General features: G+C 31.3%; 1 protein-coding gene across 1 annotated transcript; it reads right to left on the bottom strand.

Moving 5' to 3' along the window:
- Positions 1 to 431: 431 nt before the first annotated feature.
- On the bottom strand, positions 432 to 2,886 carry LOC120148425 (twinkle homolog protein, chloroplastic/mitochondrial-like). The gene is made up of 6 exons (XM_039161551.1): positions 2,530 to 2,886; positions 2,092 to 2,223; positions 1,547 to 1,643; positions 1,344 to 1,478; positions 1,207 to 1,274; positions 432 to 563 (listed from the first exon to the last, which is right to left on the bottom strand). Exons 1-6 carry the CDS (start codon positions 2,589 to 2,591, stop codon positions 518 to 520), a joined length of 540 nt encoding a protein of 179 aa, XP_039017482.1. The 5' UTR covers positions 2,592 to 2,886; the 3' UTR covers positions 432 to 517.
- Between the last annotated feature and the right edge of the window lie 16,783 nt (positions 2,887 to 19,669).

The following is a 19,669-nucleotide window of genomic DNA, read 5'->3' as shown; positions in this document are numbered from 1 at the left end:
ATAAAATATATATATATATATATATAGTTCGAAAGTGTATAACAGGAAACATTATTTCTGAAATAAAACTGAATAGGATTTAGCGTTTAGACTGCACAAGGACCAACCAGTAATGAAATAAGATCCTGTAATGAAAATGAAGATAAACTGGGTCATCATCATCATCTCATGGTTGACATTGATGAGCTCTGCTAATTACAGAAGAGCCATTAAAAAACACAATAGTACTAGAAACTGAGTAGATTACCAATCAATCTACTGTTGCACTGAGACGAGCATGACAAATTCCTGAATTCTATTGATAAAAAGAATTCAACATTATCCCCAGTATTTCATGTGCTATTGATAAATAAAAAATAAAATTCAACACCACCATTTACATCTATGATTAGCCTTGGGCTCTTTGGTAGCATCATTTTAACTGTACCCGCTACATCAGGAAAGAAGGCTCTCCATGCATAATCAATGGTCATACTATACAAAATTTCAGTTACCAATCGAACGACGCCATGGCCTTTCACTTCATTTGTCGTTCGTCAAAGTCATTATATATGCCCGTCACCCTGCCAAATTTCATTAAATAAGACCGCAGTACAATAATGATTACATAAACAAACAATTAAAGATCTGGAGTGTTACAAGCAGCTAATTTCTTTTCCTACAAAGCCCAATTTAATGTTATTTTCAGCAAACACGGAACATGATGCGTTTGACCTATATATGATGTAGATAGAGTGGTTTAAGGCTTTACTCTCATTTTCATTGATGCCAGTCGCTAATAGTTTCTCAAGTTCACAAATATGTTGGAGATTATTCAGATCCAACCTTGAGCATGCTAGTGGTATGGCATCACCTCCAAGAGGCTAAGTTGCCAAGTACTGGACGTTCACTAGTACAACCTGTGGTTTCCTATTTAACCTCTGCATCATTTTACTTGCTTCATCAGGTCTCGGTAATGGTCTCACCGTTCATAGTGCATTTCCAACCTACTTTAACCCTTTTCTGTTTACATCAAGCTAAGTTGACTTATCTGCCAGTCCCAGACCCTCCAACAATGAACTATCTATAGTTTTCTATTCAAGCTCTAACTGTTAACCCTTTGTTGTTCCAAATCAAATTTGGTTATTTATCACAAACACACAAGCCTTACTAAAACTATAAAGGAAAAGTAGCAATGAAGTGTGGATATGGTGTAATGTCACATACCTATCATAAGACAAGAACGCATCGCCTATATTTCCTACAACCTTGTTTCGTACCTTCCGCACACAGACCTGCAAAAACATATTTCAGCGATAGAAACTAAAGATTGCTTACAGAGACAACCTTGTGACAATACTCACTTGTACTAGATCAACAGGTCCAGCCTCGGGGTCCCGATTCCGATGAATAACAATTCCATTGTCACATTTGTTTATAAAGTGTGCACTTCCACTGATGTCGTAGAGATTAGGAGGAGCCCCAGTCCATTGGTGCAACTGATGGACAAATATAAAATTTGTTCATAGAGAAACCAAGCAATAAAAGATAACTCAAAAAGACCAACCTGTCTTGGATGTGCAACAAACCAGACATGACTAGAGTGATGTTGAGCAAATCGTTTGATCTTCGTAAGCAACTGGCTTACATACTCCGTTTCAGTCCTGTTATGGATATAAGATGATAATAACCGGAACGTTTAGTCAGCCAGTAAATGAGGAGCGCTCAGAATAGGAAATAGTAAAGAGCATTTTGAAACTATGAAGCTTTTCTTGTCCACTTACGAGTCCCACTAGAATAGAACCAGGACACCTTGTGAATACTTCTATCGAAGTATATAATTTTAGGCAAAACACGCACAGAGGTAGTTAAAATTTTTATGATGATGAGAATAATGAGGATGTCCGTGACACTACCAACTATCAAGCAGGTTAGCCATTGGCATAAAAACAAAAAATCTAAACTATATACTTGTATTTCATGGATGATCCAAAGGACCCAAATTAAGGCACCAAGAAAAGTGACAAAACTATACTATCAAATAAAAATGGAGGTGGTGCCAATATGATAGCAAAACAAACAAGGCAAAGGTGAGCATTGTGGAAAAAGTACTCACTAGTTTGGAGCTGATGATCAAGTTCATTGTAAGGATCAATTACAAGCCCCTGAATACCATGCCTTAGTACCGCTGCCCTTGCAAGATCAAGAACCCACTCTATATTCGGAAGAGAATCATTCTCGCACCTATTCCAGAACTCATGAGATAAATCTAGAAAGCACTGTTAAGAAAGCAAGCACAACAACAAGAGCATACAAGGCCTCAATTTTTAAACCATCCAAGCCTATACTGAGCTGTAAATTCACCCCCCCCCCAACCCAAACACACACGAAAATGCCTTAAAAATATATATATATTTCAGGAACTAGGCAACAATTTGGAAAAATAATTAATAAAAGTCTCAATCTGCATGAGCACATATAATATCAATAAATAGTTGTCAAGGTTTTATTAAGAACAGAAACCATGTAATTTTGAAGTGTCCAACTTACCTTATGAGATAAAATGTGTCATTCAACCATTTCTTCCCTTCCTCTAGTTCCTGAACACTCATTCTATCTGCATTGCTCCCATAGCTATTGCCAGCAAAAGTAACAAACAAACCAATTGGTGATTATTATATTAAAACAAGACTGTTCAAAGAAACCACAGTTGCAAACATATAAATGTAGGTTTTATTTCCAGGAATTCATTAGTTTCCCAAACCGTCTCTTGGAGAATGATATGCTACTTGAAGTATCAAGTTAAAGAGAATTTACGGTATTTGGGGTGGACTTGGATGATTAAATAATCGAGGTTTCTGAATATCTCAATTGTAGGTTACTCGTGCAACATAAGTTATATTTGGTGTTTCATGTTTCATTTAAGAGTTTGCGTTTAGTTATAAACATCTATGTTATTCCAGTTTTGAGCACGCTTGATTTTATGAAATATTATCAACTTCAAATATTTGAGATTTGAATTATTCAATTTTTTTATAATAATTGAATGTCTCGTTAAAAAATCCTTCATAATTTTTAGAAACCGATAAAATTTCACGGCAAAAAACAAAAGGGTGAAAAGAGTGCCTCAAGTTTTATTAATGAAGAGGACATAAAGAACCCCCAGGTTTACAGTCTAGAAAACAGAACACAATACAAACGCTTAACCAGAACAGAAACATTACAGCCATAAACTTTCCTAATATTAACCAATCCCCTTTTTAGCTAACTAGTCTGCCTCCCAATTTGCACTTCTTTTTACAGCCCGAATAAGAATCTTCTCTCTTTTAACCACAGAAATAATTTCCTTAACAATGGATTCGTAAGACGAAGGACACACCGAAGGATCCTTAATCCATTCTACAACATTCCTGCGATCACTTTCCAGAATCAGCCTTCCCTTATCACTCCAGTCGGTCGAAGAAAGGAGATGTAGACCTGCTCTAACAACCTTTAGTTCTGCCAAGATCGGGGAGCCAGGACCAATGGATTCCGAGAAGGAGCCTAAGGTTTGGCATCGAGAGAAATCACAAACTCAGGGGTCAAGACAAAGAAGCCGAAGAGGACAGTAGTCTCTTCCAAGAGATAGAACTGGAATCAGCTAGTGATGGGTCTCCAATCAAGGGATCGAGAGGGATCATAAACTCAAGGTACTTGGCTGAGAACCAGGAGGCAAGTCGAAATCTTGTTATAAAAAGAGGAGGGAAGTATCTGAAGCTCCATTCTCAAATACTATAGAATTCCTAAATTTCCAGATTGACCACACGATTACTCTGGAGATGAAAGGCCAGATGCGTGATTGAGGAGCAAGAACATTCCAAGCTGACAAGAGGGAAGGGAAGTCCTTAGAAAGTGTAGTGGATATTTTCCAAAACTGGAGAAAATGATTCTAAGTACCCAGGCTATACAACATTCAAGGAATGGATGAGAAACAATTCAGGAAGAAACCTACATAAAGGATATAACAGATCAACCACTCTCGAAACTCCACGTTTAAGAAGTTCAGTTCTAACCGCCACCCTTTGATGAATAACTTGCCAAATGAAAGTCGCCATCCTTGGTGGAGCTAAGCCTGCCCAAAATAGTTGTTCCAAAAATGGTCTTCACCCTCCAAACTCAAGTTTAAATTCCTTCACCATTCCCATTCCACAACAAACCATCACTAGCTTCTTGTTGAAGGCTGCTTTTATTTAGTACGGACACTAGGTTAAGTCATTGATCCAGCTTCCAATCACTAAGATTTCCTCTTACTTGGATATTCCATTTCCAACCGGAGGGACCAAAACTTCCAAATTCTGCAATTTTCCCATCTTTGTTGGTTGAGAGAGTAAAAATTCTAGGAAACTGATTCTTTAAAGAGGTACCTCCAATCTATAAATCATGCCAAAAGGAGACAACTTTACCATTCCCCACTCGAGCTTGAATATGATTTCGGAAACAGATCTCAAACTTGTCTCCTTCACACAGTTGTTGGCGACCCGTCTCCATCCAAGAAGCCTGATAAAACTGAAGATTATTAAGGGTCATGGACTAGGTGTCAATATTAAAGCTACTACAGATAATCTTTTTCCACAAAGACTCCCACTCCGTGCCAACTTCCAAGCCCATTTCCCGAGCAGCGATTGGTTCAAGAGGTTGTAAACGAATGTTGTTGTATCCTGGATACCGACGTCCAACGTTACTCAAAGCATCGAGAAGATGACGAATCTGTCTTTAAGAAAATTGTTCATACGAGCCTCAACAAAAATTTTTCTTTTATTCAATTTCATTGATCATAGGTTTTATTTTATTTTAATTTATTTTATTTGTGTTTCGTTACGTTACTACTACAACATTATATTAACTTTACTACAAAGCCAACATTGATGCTGCTGGCTTGAGGAATCCTGGACAAGAAAGAACTTGTCTTGAATCCCAACGACGGCGTTCGAGCATCGGCAAATGGCGATCTTTAAAAGCAAGAGTAGCAAGCTAGATTTCTATATTGGATGAAATAAAACAATTTAGATTGTTAAGTAACCATTACTCCTGGACCTGGTCTTCACGGACCTACAAGACAATTCTAAAATTGTCGAATGCATGAGCTACTAGGAAAAGAGAGGAGCAGACACTAATTTTGGGTTTTCAAATGTTACCAATTACCCATTTGGGAAAAAAATATTTGGGCCTGCCCACTAATTTTTAAACCAATCCGGATTGCACACCACGAATTTGTTCGTTACTTTTAGTGCACGCGGGGATGAATCAAATGGATAGGCGAGGGACATCGTCTTCTCCTGAAAATTTAAAAGTTTTATATATTTTAGAAAGATCATGTATTTTCTATTGAAAATTTGTTTTCATCCATCTAATATTTTATAAATTCAAACTCATTCCCTAAAATTATATAAATTCAAATTCGTCCTTAAATTAAAGTCAGTCCCCTAACATAAAATATTGTGTTTGTCCCTGAACGATGGGCTACTCTCTAAATGCAAATCTCCAATCATACAATACTGCGTTTAAAACCATTCAGCGCGTAAAATTTGATCGTCCCTGATGCTAAATAATATTGTAATAATTGGATATTTTGATGGATTATTTATAATAATCGAACACAAATTCTCTATTCCTATGAACTATTAATAATAATAATAATCGAATAGACTTTTTAAATATTAAACCTTATATCACCTAAGTGAGATACCGCCAAAGTGAGGTGGCCAAGTAGCAGTGTCTATTTGCATTTGGAAACTATTACCGAATAGTGAGACTGCTAACCATATCCAAATGTTAATAGTACTCCTCTGGCCCAACAACCATAATTTTCGTTCGTCATCGCTTTGTTCTTTATTTTTCGCTTTCACTAATTAATAAATTATATAATGTCAGAATTTATATTTAATATTATTTAAAATCTTAATTTTAATCAAAATTATTTTTGAATAGAAATTGTTTATCTACTAACTATTAACAATTAATTGGATCTTACAATTTTATTCAAAATATTTAGTATCTCATTTTATTGTATCAATTAATTATTAGTATAATAAATAATAAATAAAATCCTGACAAAAAATGCAAAACTATTTGTTAGTTAAAAAACTTACTCTATATTGATAATTAATAAATAAAATAGCATGTTGCTATGATCTCATAAAAGAAGAGATGTGGATGAAGGATGATGGTTTGATTTTCTTTATTTCAACTTGGAAAGGTAAGGGATTAAGGCAAAGGAACAAAATAATAATAATCCAATATTTTAAAGACTTTCGTCAATGGAAGCAAAGTCATTTATGTCACATGGGAAATGACACACAATCCAATGGCTTAATTATCCATTACATTTATTTAATCCCACACCATAATATTAAAAAGTGGTTATTTTTGCAGTTTCCAAAACACTTTTAATTTATGTATGTTTATCAGTCTCACGCTGATCATTGAACTTTTAAGATACTTTCATTTTAATCACCCAACTTTTGAAACATATATTATAATCATTAAATTTTTAATTTATTTTATTATGACCGATTGACTGCTGCTGTTAAAAAAACCCGACATGATATATTAAAGACCTTTTTCCAAAATAATCCGAATATTTTAAATTGACAATCACCGCAAAAGTTAAGTTTTAGATGAACGAAGCAATCTTTGATCAATATTAAAAATAAAAAAGGTTTTGTTTGTCTATAAATTTAACATAGTTTGGTTCCAAACTCATCTATTGGTTAACAATAGCACATCGATAAATTTTAATTTTTAGTTTTGATTGTGATTTTAGGATTTTTGAAGATTTTTTAACGAGTTTGAATCATATTAAAATATATAAAAATATATAGTAATTTGATGAATTTTTAACTAATGAAATCATCAAATGACAACAAAAACGATGAAAGGAGGAGCTAAGATTTCTATATTTTTAGAATATTTTAACATGCCACATCAGTTGTTGTTAAAACTTTAACGATCCAGTAGTTGAAATAAACTATTTTCTTAACAACAATAACTCTAATAAAATTTGTTTGATTTTCGGTGACCGAAGTAAAAGTGTCCTAAATATCCCGTAGTTACTGGTTTAATTTACCCTTATATTTTTATCAATTAAACAATGATGATGCATCGAATATGAAGTATTTATATTTTTTTTATACAAAGGCCCTATCGAAATTATCCAAACTCCACTCACCGATCAAAGAATAATGTGTATTTAAGTATCTTGAATCTATATAAGATATACTATAAAAACAATAATATTAAGTAAATTAAAATTAAATTTATAATATAAATTTATTTAATGGTCTCAATGGTAATTTCTAAATATCGTAAATTTAAATAGTTATATTTATATAGTATGTTATTAATAATTTTAAAAAATTATGTCTTTCAATTATCTAAATTATTGAAAAAAGTTGACATTGTAAATATAATTGATAAAATACAGAGATTGCTAGTAAAGTAAAGAGGTGAAGATACGTGAGATGTGCTGGGTGCAACCGGTGAGGTTGCCGTAGACAGTGACGTCAAGCGGTGAAAGAGGGGTTGGGCAAGTGTCTGGCGTGCACCTAACTCAACACCAACATCTGATTCTTTCCCATTATTTTAACGCACCACGCATTCGTCAGCGTCCAGCTAGGGTTCCCCCCGTTTTGAACTAATTATAAGTTTATAATAACCACTACTATATATTTTATTATAATCTCTTAATTTTATTTTAACTAAATTAAAAAAACAATTGCTTAAATCATGGGGAGTTGCTTCACATGCTAAGATAATAATGATGGGAAGACAAGAAAACTGTATAGTAATGGTCAGAGAATCCCAGTTGAATTTGTTCTCTTACAGGGGCGGGGGTTGTCATGCAGGAACGTGGAGCAACTGTTGTCTCAATTCCATTTTCAATCATTCAAATACATACTATTAAAAACTAAATCAAATTAGATCTTATTAGCTAGGGTTTTGTTCTGGCATGGACCACCAATAAAATCTTAGTTATTTTTGAGTCATCCATTAAAAAATCAACATAATCCCGAGTATAGCAGCTAGCTTCTCCGGGAATCAGACAAAAACATTAAAAACTTTAGTATAAGTTCTTTATTTGCTAGAATTAATGATTTAATTTTTGTCTTATTTAATTAGGATTATTATATTTATTATTTAAAAAAGTAATGTAATCTAAAAAATGACTATAATAAAATTTATTCTCCTCTAATCATATTTTTTTACATTACTTTGTAATCGTTTAGTTATTATTATTCATAACATCATCATTAAAAATATTTAAATAATTATAGATACATAGGTTGTGGTTTGGATTCTGGAACTGGGGCATGTCATAGGAAACAGAAAATTACTACAAAGAGTGTCAAAATTATCAGAAAATTACTACAAAGAGTGTCAAAATTATGATATTGAGTGTGATTCAAAAATTACATAATAAGAATTAACATTTTGATAAAAAAATTATTTTTCGGCATTTTTATTTGATTTCCAAAAAAATAAACGATACAAAGTAATGTATATTAGTATAGATTACGTGTGTAAAATTTAACAATGTACCAATTTATATATAAAGTTATTTACCTTATATATTCAAGCTCTCAAGTAAGTTTTAACATATATATGAATAATTTTTTAATCTACTTTTTTGGTTCAGAAATATTATTGACCTAATTAATTATTTGTAGAAAAAAAGGAAAAACTAATATATAAAAATACTAAATTAATTTATAGTTATAAAATATAATTAATTTTTACTTTCTTATTTAATGTCACTGTTAATCAATAATTAAGTTAAAAATAATCGAATTATTATTATTTTAAATTATTATGAAGATTTTTATAATTACATTTTTTATCTTCTCATGCCACTATTTTATACTTTAAATAATATAATTGAAGATTGTACTTCTAAAATCTAAACACTTAATAAAATTTATATTTAAATGATTTACCATTCAACTTATATTCACTGATGATTAACTTTTACGAATTATAGTTTATACATAAAAATAATTTCTTTAGTGACAATCTCGTATACAATGGAGAAGGGAACGATCGCCTCGGGATTAGAGTTTGGGAAAAACCAAAAAACTGAGTAAGGAGGGGAAGAGATAGTTAGACAGCAGATTCTGAAAATGTCTCATCAAATATAAGGTGCTTCCCTCTATCATCATTCATTCACTCACTTACTAGTTACTACTAACACACAAACAAATAACGATAAGAAACACATTTAAAAATAAATAAATGAACATAAAATTGATATTAAAAATTTAAACGAACGAAAATCTTTAAAAATAAATAAATGAACACAAATATATTCTTATTTATTCAAGTTCGATTCATTTACTCCTTAGAGTTAGGGATAGAGTTGTTATATCCATAACTTTTTTCTTTCATTCTTTTTACTTTTTTATTTCCTAAATTCCTATTGTTATATCAATTAGATTAATATTCAATCAACAATTTATTAGATGTAATTAAATTATAAAATATACAAAATTAATTAACTTTACGGCGCTTTAATTAATTTTATTCATAGCGGAAAGTGGGTGCAATAACGGGTAGTGGAAAATAAAGTGGGAAATAAGTTGATCACAACCACAACATAAGCATGCCAAAGGTATATTCTCAAAGTCAACCCCATTTGACTTCGAATGGAATATTGATTCAAATGGGAAAACAGGTTATGCCAAAATTCTTCATAATTATTATAGCACGACATCAATTATAGATTAACTGTTAATAATTAATATAATAACGACACTAATTGTAGAGTAATTGTTGTCTTGTTGATTGTTGATATAATTACGACATTACTTATTGACTAGTCGTTGATGGTTAATTTTTCCTTTTTTTTTCTTTTCGTTATTTTCTTCATTAAAAAAATTCATTAGGTTTTTTCATGAATTTTATTGTGTTTTTGTTTTGCATATCTAATTTTTTTCAGGTAATATTTTCTTTTTCGTGTGAAAATTATTAATAATTTTTTATGTATTTTGTATTTTTTCTTATATAATTATTAAAGCACAATAAATAATACAAAGATAGATAATAGTCTAAATATAATTATCTTTGTATTTGCTTATAGGGGTGAATAGGTATTTTGATTAAACTCTACGCGACAAGTGGATATTTTTTGAAATTATAAGAAAGTAAATGAAAATTTCATCAAATCTCAAGGGTAAGTATAGGGATGATTATTTTATCTAAATTCGACGAGTTTTGACCTAATTTGACTAGGTTGGTTTTTTATTATGAAAATATAAATCAGTCGTGTTATATTTTTAAGGGTGAAATGAGGTTGAATTCGTGTTTAGAGTGAAAAAATATGACTCAACCTGACCTAATATAATATTATAATTATCTGTTATATAACTAAAGATAATTACAATAACAATCTTTCCTATTTACTTTTTTAAAATTAGGTTCTTATTTTACCCAATAAAAATAAAATATATATCTATATTTAAGTTAGATTGAATCAAGTTGGGCATAAGTTTTATCCTAAAATTAGATCGGATTTCAAGTCAAGTGAAACACTCGAGAACCGAGTCTAGTTAAGTGCAGGAGAAGAATTTAACTTTTGAATCAAGTTTAAAGTGAATAAAAAAATCCAACCAACTTGTTGTCGTCCCTACTCCCTAAACAAGTATACCATTTCAATTTATTTTGAATTCTACCACGTATATATATATATACAAGAGAAATGATAGGTTTGTTTTTAGGTTTTAGCAAGTGAAATATTATTTTTCCATCTTAAGATAAGCTTGCTTTCTATATAGGAAAGAACATAGACTCTTGAATTATTTTGAAAACAAATCTTCAAAACTCATTTTTATTTAAATATATCAAATAATAACATTTTAAAAAATAATTATTTAAAATCAAGTAAATTTAGTAGGTTGATCAAGCTGTTCATCTTTGTTCTCTCATATTCTCTTAGGTCATGAGTTCTAGATCCATTAGGAGCACTCTTATTCTTTCATATTCTCTTCCCCTCAAAATTAGATTAAAATTTGTCAAGAAAACATTATTTATGTTGTCGTCTAGTAATTAATTTGGATTGTTTATTATCATTGGTAATATTTCTTATTAACTTTTTTTTTTCATGAGTTAAAAATGAACAAAATTTCAAATATATACTATGGGGATATAAATACTTCATTAATATAAAAAATGAATATTGTAACACCCCAACCCGTATCCGACCCGGATACGAATTCGAGGTGTCACATTGACCTTTTAAAACATATACTTGTATAAAATAGTGAGTAATTTAAAACTTTTATAACATATAAATGACTAATTTACATAAAAGACATTTTCATTATTACAAAACCAATCAGAGCGTGTATATTTCACTTATTTATTTACATATAACTATTCGAAACATTTATAAAACTGTTCATAGCTTAAACAATATATTCTTTTGAAAACATGCCAACTAGAACTTTATATACTAAAATACATATTATTCACATCTTTTCTGATCTGGCCTTTAGTAAGGAGAACTGACCTGTCTTGCTCCATATTGCTCTTTACTCTTCTCGAAACCTACGTGTAAATCACTTACACGCTAAGTCAAAGACTTAGTGAGGAATAAACATATAAGGTAAACGGTAACTAATAATCATACCTAAACAATTACTACTATCATTTCATACCACTCATACTTTTACATGTAACAAATATATGCATACATATATGTCATTATCATTCATATCTCTTATCTCATGTTCCTATGATCTCTTATGTCCATATCATATAACATATACCATAACCAATTGCACATATACATATCATGTCATATAAACCATATATATATACTATCATAAAACACGTATACCCAAGCAATTATATTATCATCTTCATTTCTTTCTTATTTTATCACTATCATTGATTCCTTTCACCATATGGTCTTATAAGTTACCATTTGTACAATCAATATCACACATGAAATTCCACAAGGAAACAAACATATTATCATATCACTTTATTAATATTATCTATTTAATAGCCCATGATACACATGTGAGAACTAAAGATATGCAAGTACATAGAGGTTGTGCACTAATGCTGTCACCACAGCTCATATAATTGCACCGAAGTGCCACATATAATTGCACCGGAGTGCCGCGTAGAATTGCACCGTAGTGCCATATAATAATGTCCATAAGGACCACATATCATTCCTTAAGAATCATATACATATACTAGGGATCAAGTATGTGTCTCACCAGACTTCACACATGTTCCAAAGAATATATATATATGTCCCGAATGACCACATATCATTCCTTAAGAATCATATACATATGCCAAGGATCACGTATGTGTCTCACCAGACTTCACACATGTTCCAAAGAATACATATATGTCCCGAAGGACCACATAGACCCTTGACTCTTGGCATGCCAACTATACCCCTAGCTCTCATGACACATAACATGGGCATTATCTTTTATATCCTTTTACATATTCATGTAACCATATCATATATTCATATAAGCTCATGGTTTTATTCACATATACATGTAATCACGTAGTTCATGTCAATTCTCATATGAGTTCATATTCATATAAACATAGGATTCACCCTCATGTATCACATATACTTTCTCTTTCATATGGCTCATAACATTTCTCATGTGTTCATATGACATGTAAATCATTTTCATCTTATCATGTTATCACATAAACATATACTCATGCACACATATAAATCATAACAAATACATACTTCTATGAATTCATGTTTTTCACTATTGGAAATAGACTTATCGCAAGTCTTATTTTCCATTGAACCTCATATACTAAATAATGTGCACTCACCTTAGCCTTGCTTGCTTTGAATCAATCTTAATCCTTAGATTGTTCCGGAACAAGCTTTATTCTATATCTACATCATAATAATACATTGATACATATCAGTATACTAATTGATATCTTCTAAATTGTCACTTCTTAGGCTAAAAGAAAAGCCCATTTCATCTTTTAATGAAGGTATGCATCGATGCACTATACAGTGTATCGATGAATTCCCTATCGGTGCATCGATGCACTACCTGTGCATCGGTGGATAAAATACATTCGATGTTTGTTTATTACTGGGATGCATCGATGCATGCCTTATGCATCGATGCACCAATTGCATTCGATGTTTTTTAAATTAAAAGAGTGCATCAATGCACTACCTGTGCATCGATACACCTTCAAACAATTTTTGGGTTTTATCTTGATGCATCGGTGCACTATGAATATGCATCGATGCACTCTGCCCAGAATCCTCTTTTTGAACCCGAAAATTCATTCTTTTTGGATTAAATCCTTAATATTTCAACCCCTTTCATATTCCTAACTTACATATACATACTTAAACTCATTAATATTCATTTATCTCATCTTTAACCTTAATATCCTCTCCTTTAGGAATTTCAAGAATCATACCCTATTTTCCACATGTTTCAAGTCCAATTCTAACACTTAATACTTCTTAATTAAGCTGATGACAAGTCAAATTTAGTTTCAAGTTCAACTTATCAACTCCATTCTGGAAATTCACTCAAGAACTCCAAATCTTTAATCTTCCCTAACTCATTTATCTTTTGATCTTAAGATAACTTAAGCTTTCCTTAAGCTTAAGTATCACCTAAGAATCATAACCCAACTTTTAATTCAACAAATAACCAACTAATTAAGAAACTCACATTTGAGCTGGAGCTTCACGCACAAAGAAGAAAGGAGGAGAAGAGAATTATGGAAACATTGTTTTTGGTTTCCTACACTCCCACGTGTAAAAATATATCCCCACTATCACATTTTTAATTCCTTAAATGATCAAATGAGCATTTTACCCTTTAGTTCCTTTAATAATTACTAACAACTTTTAGGAAATACTTCCAAATAAATCACTGAACTAATCCATTCTTCTACTTTAGTCACCGAATTCTGAAACTTTACATTTTGGTCACTAACCCATAGTTTGGGATGTTACAAATCTCCCCTCCTTTTAAAAATTCGTCCTCGAATTTTCACTGCACATCCTGAGAATAACATATTTTCTTACATTCTCATGCTGCTTCCTGAACTTAATTTTTGTATCATCTTTAATAACTTGGGTCTTATCTTTTTAATTATTCGACTACCTTTTTACTTTATATCTCCTATCATGTCACTTATCAGATAGACAATAACATTAATTCTTATTACTCAAACTCATAAATCAATCAAATTCCTTGTCAATCTTCAATTGTCTTTCAAGAATCATCAAACTTTTATTTCATCCTTACTTGACTGACTCCAAAACTTCATTAATACATATAAATCTTTATTCATTTCTTTGACTACATCCACTTGACCAAGAAACATAACCTTAAATCTTCATCATAACTGATTAAACATACACTTTGCATAACTAAACAATTTCTCATATTACCTGACATACCTTTCTTACTTCTGGTTAAACTTATAACCTATATCTCAACATAATCTTTATCACATCTAATTCTTTGAACTTCATCCTTTTATTTCCTTCATAAATCAAAATCTTCTTATACACCAATCATATCTTTCTTTCATGTTCACATACTCTTTTCCTATCACTTAAACTCATATCTGATTACCAATCTTTATTATATCTTTATAACTTTACTAATCAACTTCACTTATACAGAACCTCATTCTTATCGTATCTTGCTTGTATTTTCTTCCTTCAAAATTTTCTTTAAAACACATAAATATTTATCTCCTTGCCTATATCATATCTATATGATCAAAATACACAACCACATCCAGATTCGTATCTCATTTGATTAACTTACTTTATGTTTCCTTCAAATCTGATAACTCTAACATCCATGCCATTACAGCTAATTAATAACAACTTTTCAATCTAGGGCGTAAGCCTTGATCAAATTAATCATAAACATCATTTCAGTTAAAATCAACCCAGTGTAATTCACTTATTGAACCCATACTCTCATTCATATACGGTATTATGCCTTGTCTCCTTTATTACCTTTCATTTCAATGATTAAAATACATAACCATATCTCAATCCACACCATACATAATTAGCTTACCCTGAAACCATCTTCTAATCCTTTAGCTTTAATACACTACTATCTTATAACTCTGTTAGTCAACATTGGTTCTTCCAATCTAAAACGTAAACCTTCATCGAACCATTCATATATTCTTTGCAGTCAGAATTATTTCAACAATAGTTTACTCAACTAATCAAATAAACATTCAATCTCATATACCATGTCACTTCCATTATTCAAGCTTAACATTCTAACTTCCTTTATTTATAAACTTATCATTGATGTACCCATACTTAAACTCTTCTTATCAATCATTAGTTTTACTCAAACAATTGAATCCTCACTTCCTTCACTCTATCACTTTACTATAATCACAATATACAGTTGTATCCTGATTCACTTCATATTTGGTTATCATAACCTACCATATCTTGAAATCTTGTAATTTCAATACATTCCGTCCCATAATCTTGTTAGCCAACGCTAACTCTTTCCATCTTAAATAAAAAAACAGTATCTACCTCACTTGATATATTTAAAACACTTCTTATCCTTCACATTATTTAATCTCTAGCAAAGCACTTAATTCATTCCTCCACTTGTTTCAAAAATCACCAGATTTCAATACTCATCTAATCCATTTAAAATATTTTTTCTGCTTCGATTTACATAACTTCTAAAAGAGCTTTTAACCCAATTCACAAGGGTTGTCTTTAACCCTGACTTATCCTCAATTAACTCTTTGTTTAATCTTTCAAGATCAAACCTACTGTTGGAGTCTGTCAAACTCTCATCTGATTTGATTCTCTGACGGAGAATACAACTAATTCATGTCTGGTTTAAAGTTGAACCATAATCTCTACCTTTCTTTGATGGTACTAAAATTCTATGAAGCACTAATTCTCTTAATCATCTGAGATTTTTTTTTCAATCCTTTTATTCTTAGCTCTCTCTAGAGCTTTAAGCACGATCAACCATTTCTTGAAATGAGAACAATTTCAAAACCAGTAAAACTCTTTTAATTTAAGTCACAAGTCTTAAACAATCAATCACATGTATCCTTTTTATCCTTCTTAATCAGAATCAATTCAATAATAAATCTGCTTAACTTATCAAACTTACTTTCATACACATGCATGGGTAATTCCCTTGCTTCAAGCTCATATATTCGAGCTTCATTTATCCGCCATACTCTAACTTGTCAAAGTAGTAACGAAACTACTCAATTTAATTTCTCCTCTTTGGAGAAATAAAAACCTTCTATCATATCGTCTAACCATAGGTCTGTAACAACAGAACCTTCCTCAAATCCATCCTTGAACTCAGGTGCTCTTAACTTTTCAACTAATTCGATACATTCATTCTATGAGTTAAAAAAAATATAAATTGAAAATTCATCAGAATATTCTTCAACATGGTGAAGACATTCCCTAAGTTTATACAGGCATTTCCTGATGTTTTTCGCTCTTTTCCCTGCCTGGCCAGGGCAGGTGAATGCTATTACTTTCAGTCTATTACCTTGTGCTTCACTCTGGAAGCTCTCATGATCATACATCTAATATAACATAACATTTTAATTCTATTAGCAAGACAATACACTCCTTACACTATCAGATCAGAAATTATTCACCCTATGTTGGCATGTATACTTTTTAAAACACTTTTTACTTCGATTGATGCCTAGAATCGCCTAAACCGTAGATCTGATACCATTAAATATAACACCCCAACCCGTATCCGACCCGGATACGAATCCGAGGTGTCACATTGACCTTTTAAAATATGTACTTGTATAAAATAGTGAGTAATTTAAAACTTTTATAACATATAAATGACTAATTTACATAAAAGACATTTTCATTATTACAAAACCAATCAGAGCGTGTATATTTCACTTATTTATTTACATATAACTATTTGAAACATTTATAAAACTGTTCATAGCTTAAACAATATATTCTTTTGAAAACATGCCAACTAGAACTTTATATACTAAAATACATATTATTCACATCTTTTCTGATCTGACCTTTAGTAAGGAGAACTGACCTGTCTTGCTCCACATTGCTCTTTACTCTTCTCGAAACCTACGTGTAAATCACTTACACGCTAAGTCAAAGACTTAGTGAGGCATATAAATATATAAGGTAAACGGTAACTAATAATCATACCTAAACAATTACTACTATCATTTCATACCACTCATAATTTTACTTGTAACAAATATATGCATACATGTATGTCATTATCATTCATATCTCTTATCTCATGCTCCTATGATCTCTTATGTCCATATCATATAACATATACCATAACCAATTGCACATATATATATCATGTCATATAAAGCATATATATACTATCATAAAACACGTACACCCAAGCAACTTATTATCATCTTCATTTCTTTCTTATTTTATCACTATCATTGATTCTTTTCATCATATGGTCTTATACGTTACCATTTGTACAATCAATATCACACATGAAATTCCACAGGGAAACAAACATATTATCATATCACTTTATTAATATTATCTATTTAATAGCCCATGATACACATGTGAGAACTAAATATATGCGAGTACATAGAGGTTGTGCACTAATGCTGTCACCACAACTCATATAATTGCACCGAAGTGCCACATATAATTGCACCGGAGTGTCGCGTAGAATTCCACCGTAGTGCCATATAATAATGTCCATAAGGACCACATATCATTCCTTAAGAATCATATACATATACTAGGGATCAAGTATGTGTCTCACCAGACATCACACATGTTCCAAAGAATACATATATATCCTGAAGGACCACATATCATTCCTTAAGAATCATATACATATGCCAAGGATCAAGTATGTGTCTCACCAGACTTCACACATGTTCCAAAGAATATATATATGTCCCGAATGACCACATAGACCATCGACTCTTGGCATGCCAACTATACCCCTAGCTCTCATGACACATAACATGGGCATTATCTTTTATATCCTTTTACATATTCATGTAACCATATCATATATTCATATAAGCTCATGGTTTCATTCACATATACATGTAATCACGTAGTTCATGTATATTCTCATATGAGTTCATATTCATATAAACATAGGATTCACCCTCATGTATCACATATACTTTCTCTTTCATATGGCTCATAACATTTCTCATGTGTTCATATGACATGTAAATCATTTTCATCTTATCATGTTATCACATAAATATATACTCATGCACACATATAAATCATAACAAATACATACTTCTATGAATTCATGTTTTTCACTATTGGAAATAGACTTATCGCAAGTCTTATTTTCTATTGAACCTCATATACTAAATAATGTGCACTCACCTTAGCCTTGTTTGCTTTAAATCAATCTTAATCCTTAGATTGTTCCGGAACAAGCTTTATTCTATATCTACATCATAATAATACATTGATACATATCAGTATACTAATTGATATCTTCTAAATTGTCACTTCTTAGGCTAAAAGAAAATCTCATTTCATCTTTTAATGAAGGTATGCATCGATGCACTGCACAGTGTATCGATGCATTCCCTATCGGTGCATCGATGCACTACCTGTGCATCGGTGCATAAAATACATTCGATGTTTGTTTATTACTGGGATGCATCGATGCATGCCTTATGCATCGATGCACCAATTGCATTCGATGTTTTTTAAATTAAAAGAGTGCATCGATGCACTACATGTGCATTGATACACCTTCAAACAATTTCTGGGTTTTAACCTTGATGCATCAGTGCACTATGAATATGCATCGATGCACTCTGCCCAGAATCCTCTTTTTGAACCCGAAAATTCATTCTTTTTGGATTAAATCCTTCATATTTCAACCCCTTTCATATTCCTAACTTATATATACATACTTAAACTCATTAATATTCATTTATCTCATCTTTAACCTTAATATCCTCTCCTCTTTAGGAATTTCAAGAATCATACCCTATTTTCCACATGTTTCAAGTCCAATTCTAACACTTAATACTTCTTAATTAAGCTGATGACAAGTCAAATTTAGTTTCAAGTTCAACTTATCAACTCCATTCTGGAAATTCACTCAAGAACTCCAAATCTTTAATCTTCCCTAACTCATTTATCTTTTGATCTTAAGATAACTTAAGCTTTCCTTAAGCTTAAGTATCACCTAACAATCATAACCCAACTTTTAATTCAACAAATAACCAACTAATTAAGAAACTCACCTTTGAGCTGGAGCTTCACGCACAAAGAAGAAAGGAGGAGAAGAGAATTATGGAAACATTGTTTTTGGTTTCCTACACTCCCAAGTGTAAAAATATATATCCCCACTATCACATTTTTAATTCCTTAAATGATCAAATGAGCATTTTACCCTTTAGTTCCTTTAATAATTACTAACAACTTTTAGGAAATACTTCCAAATAAATCACTGAACTAATCCATTCTTCTACTTTAGTCACCGAATTCTGAAACTTTACAATTTGGTCACTAACCCATAGTTTAGGATGTTACAAATATATATTAACATTTTTTAATGTAAACTTATCCTAAAAAAAGGTTTTTGTTTTTCGTTTACATTAAGATGGTGGGATATTGGATGCTGGT

The sequence above is a fragment of the Hibiscus syriacus genome, unplaced genomic scaffold, assembly GCF_006381635.1.
Source record: "Hibiscus syriacus cultivar Baekdansim isolate YM2019G1 unplaced genomic scaffold, ASM638163v2 tig00110957_pilon, whole genome shotgun sequence".
NCBI lineage: Eukaryota > Viridiplantae > Streptophyta > Magnoliopsida > Malvales > Malvaceae > Hibiscus > Hibiscus syriacus.
The sequence above is the reverse complement of the archived record's forward strand: the minus strand, read 5'-3'. Positions and strand labels throughout refer to the sequence as shown.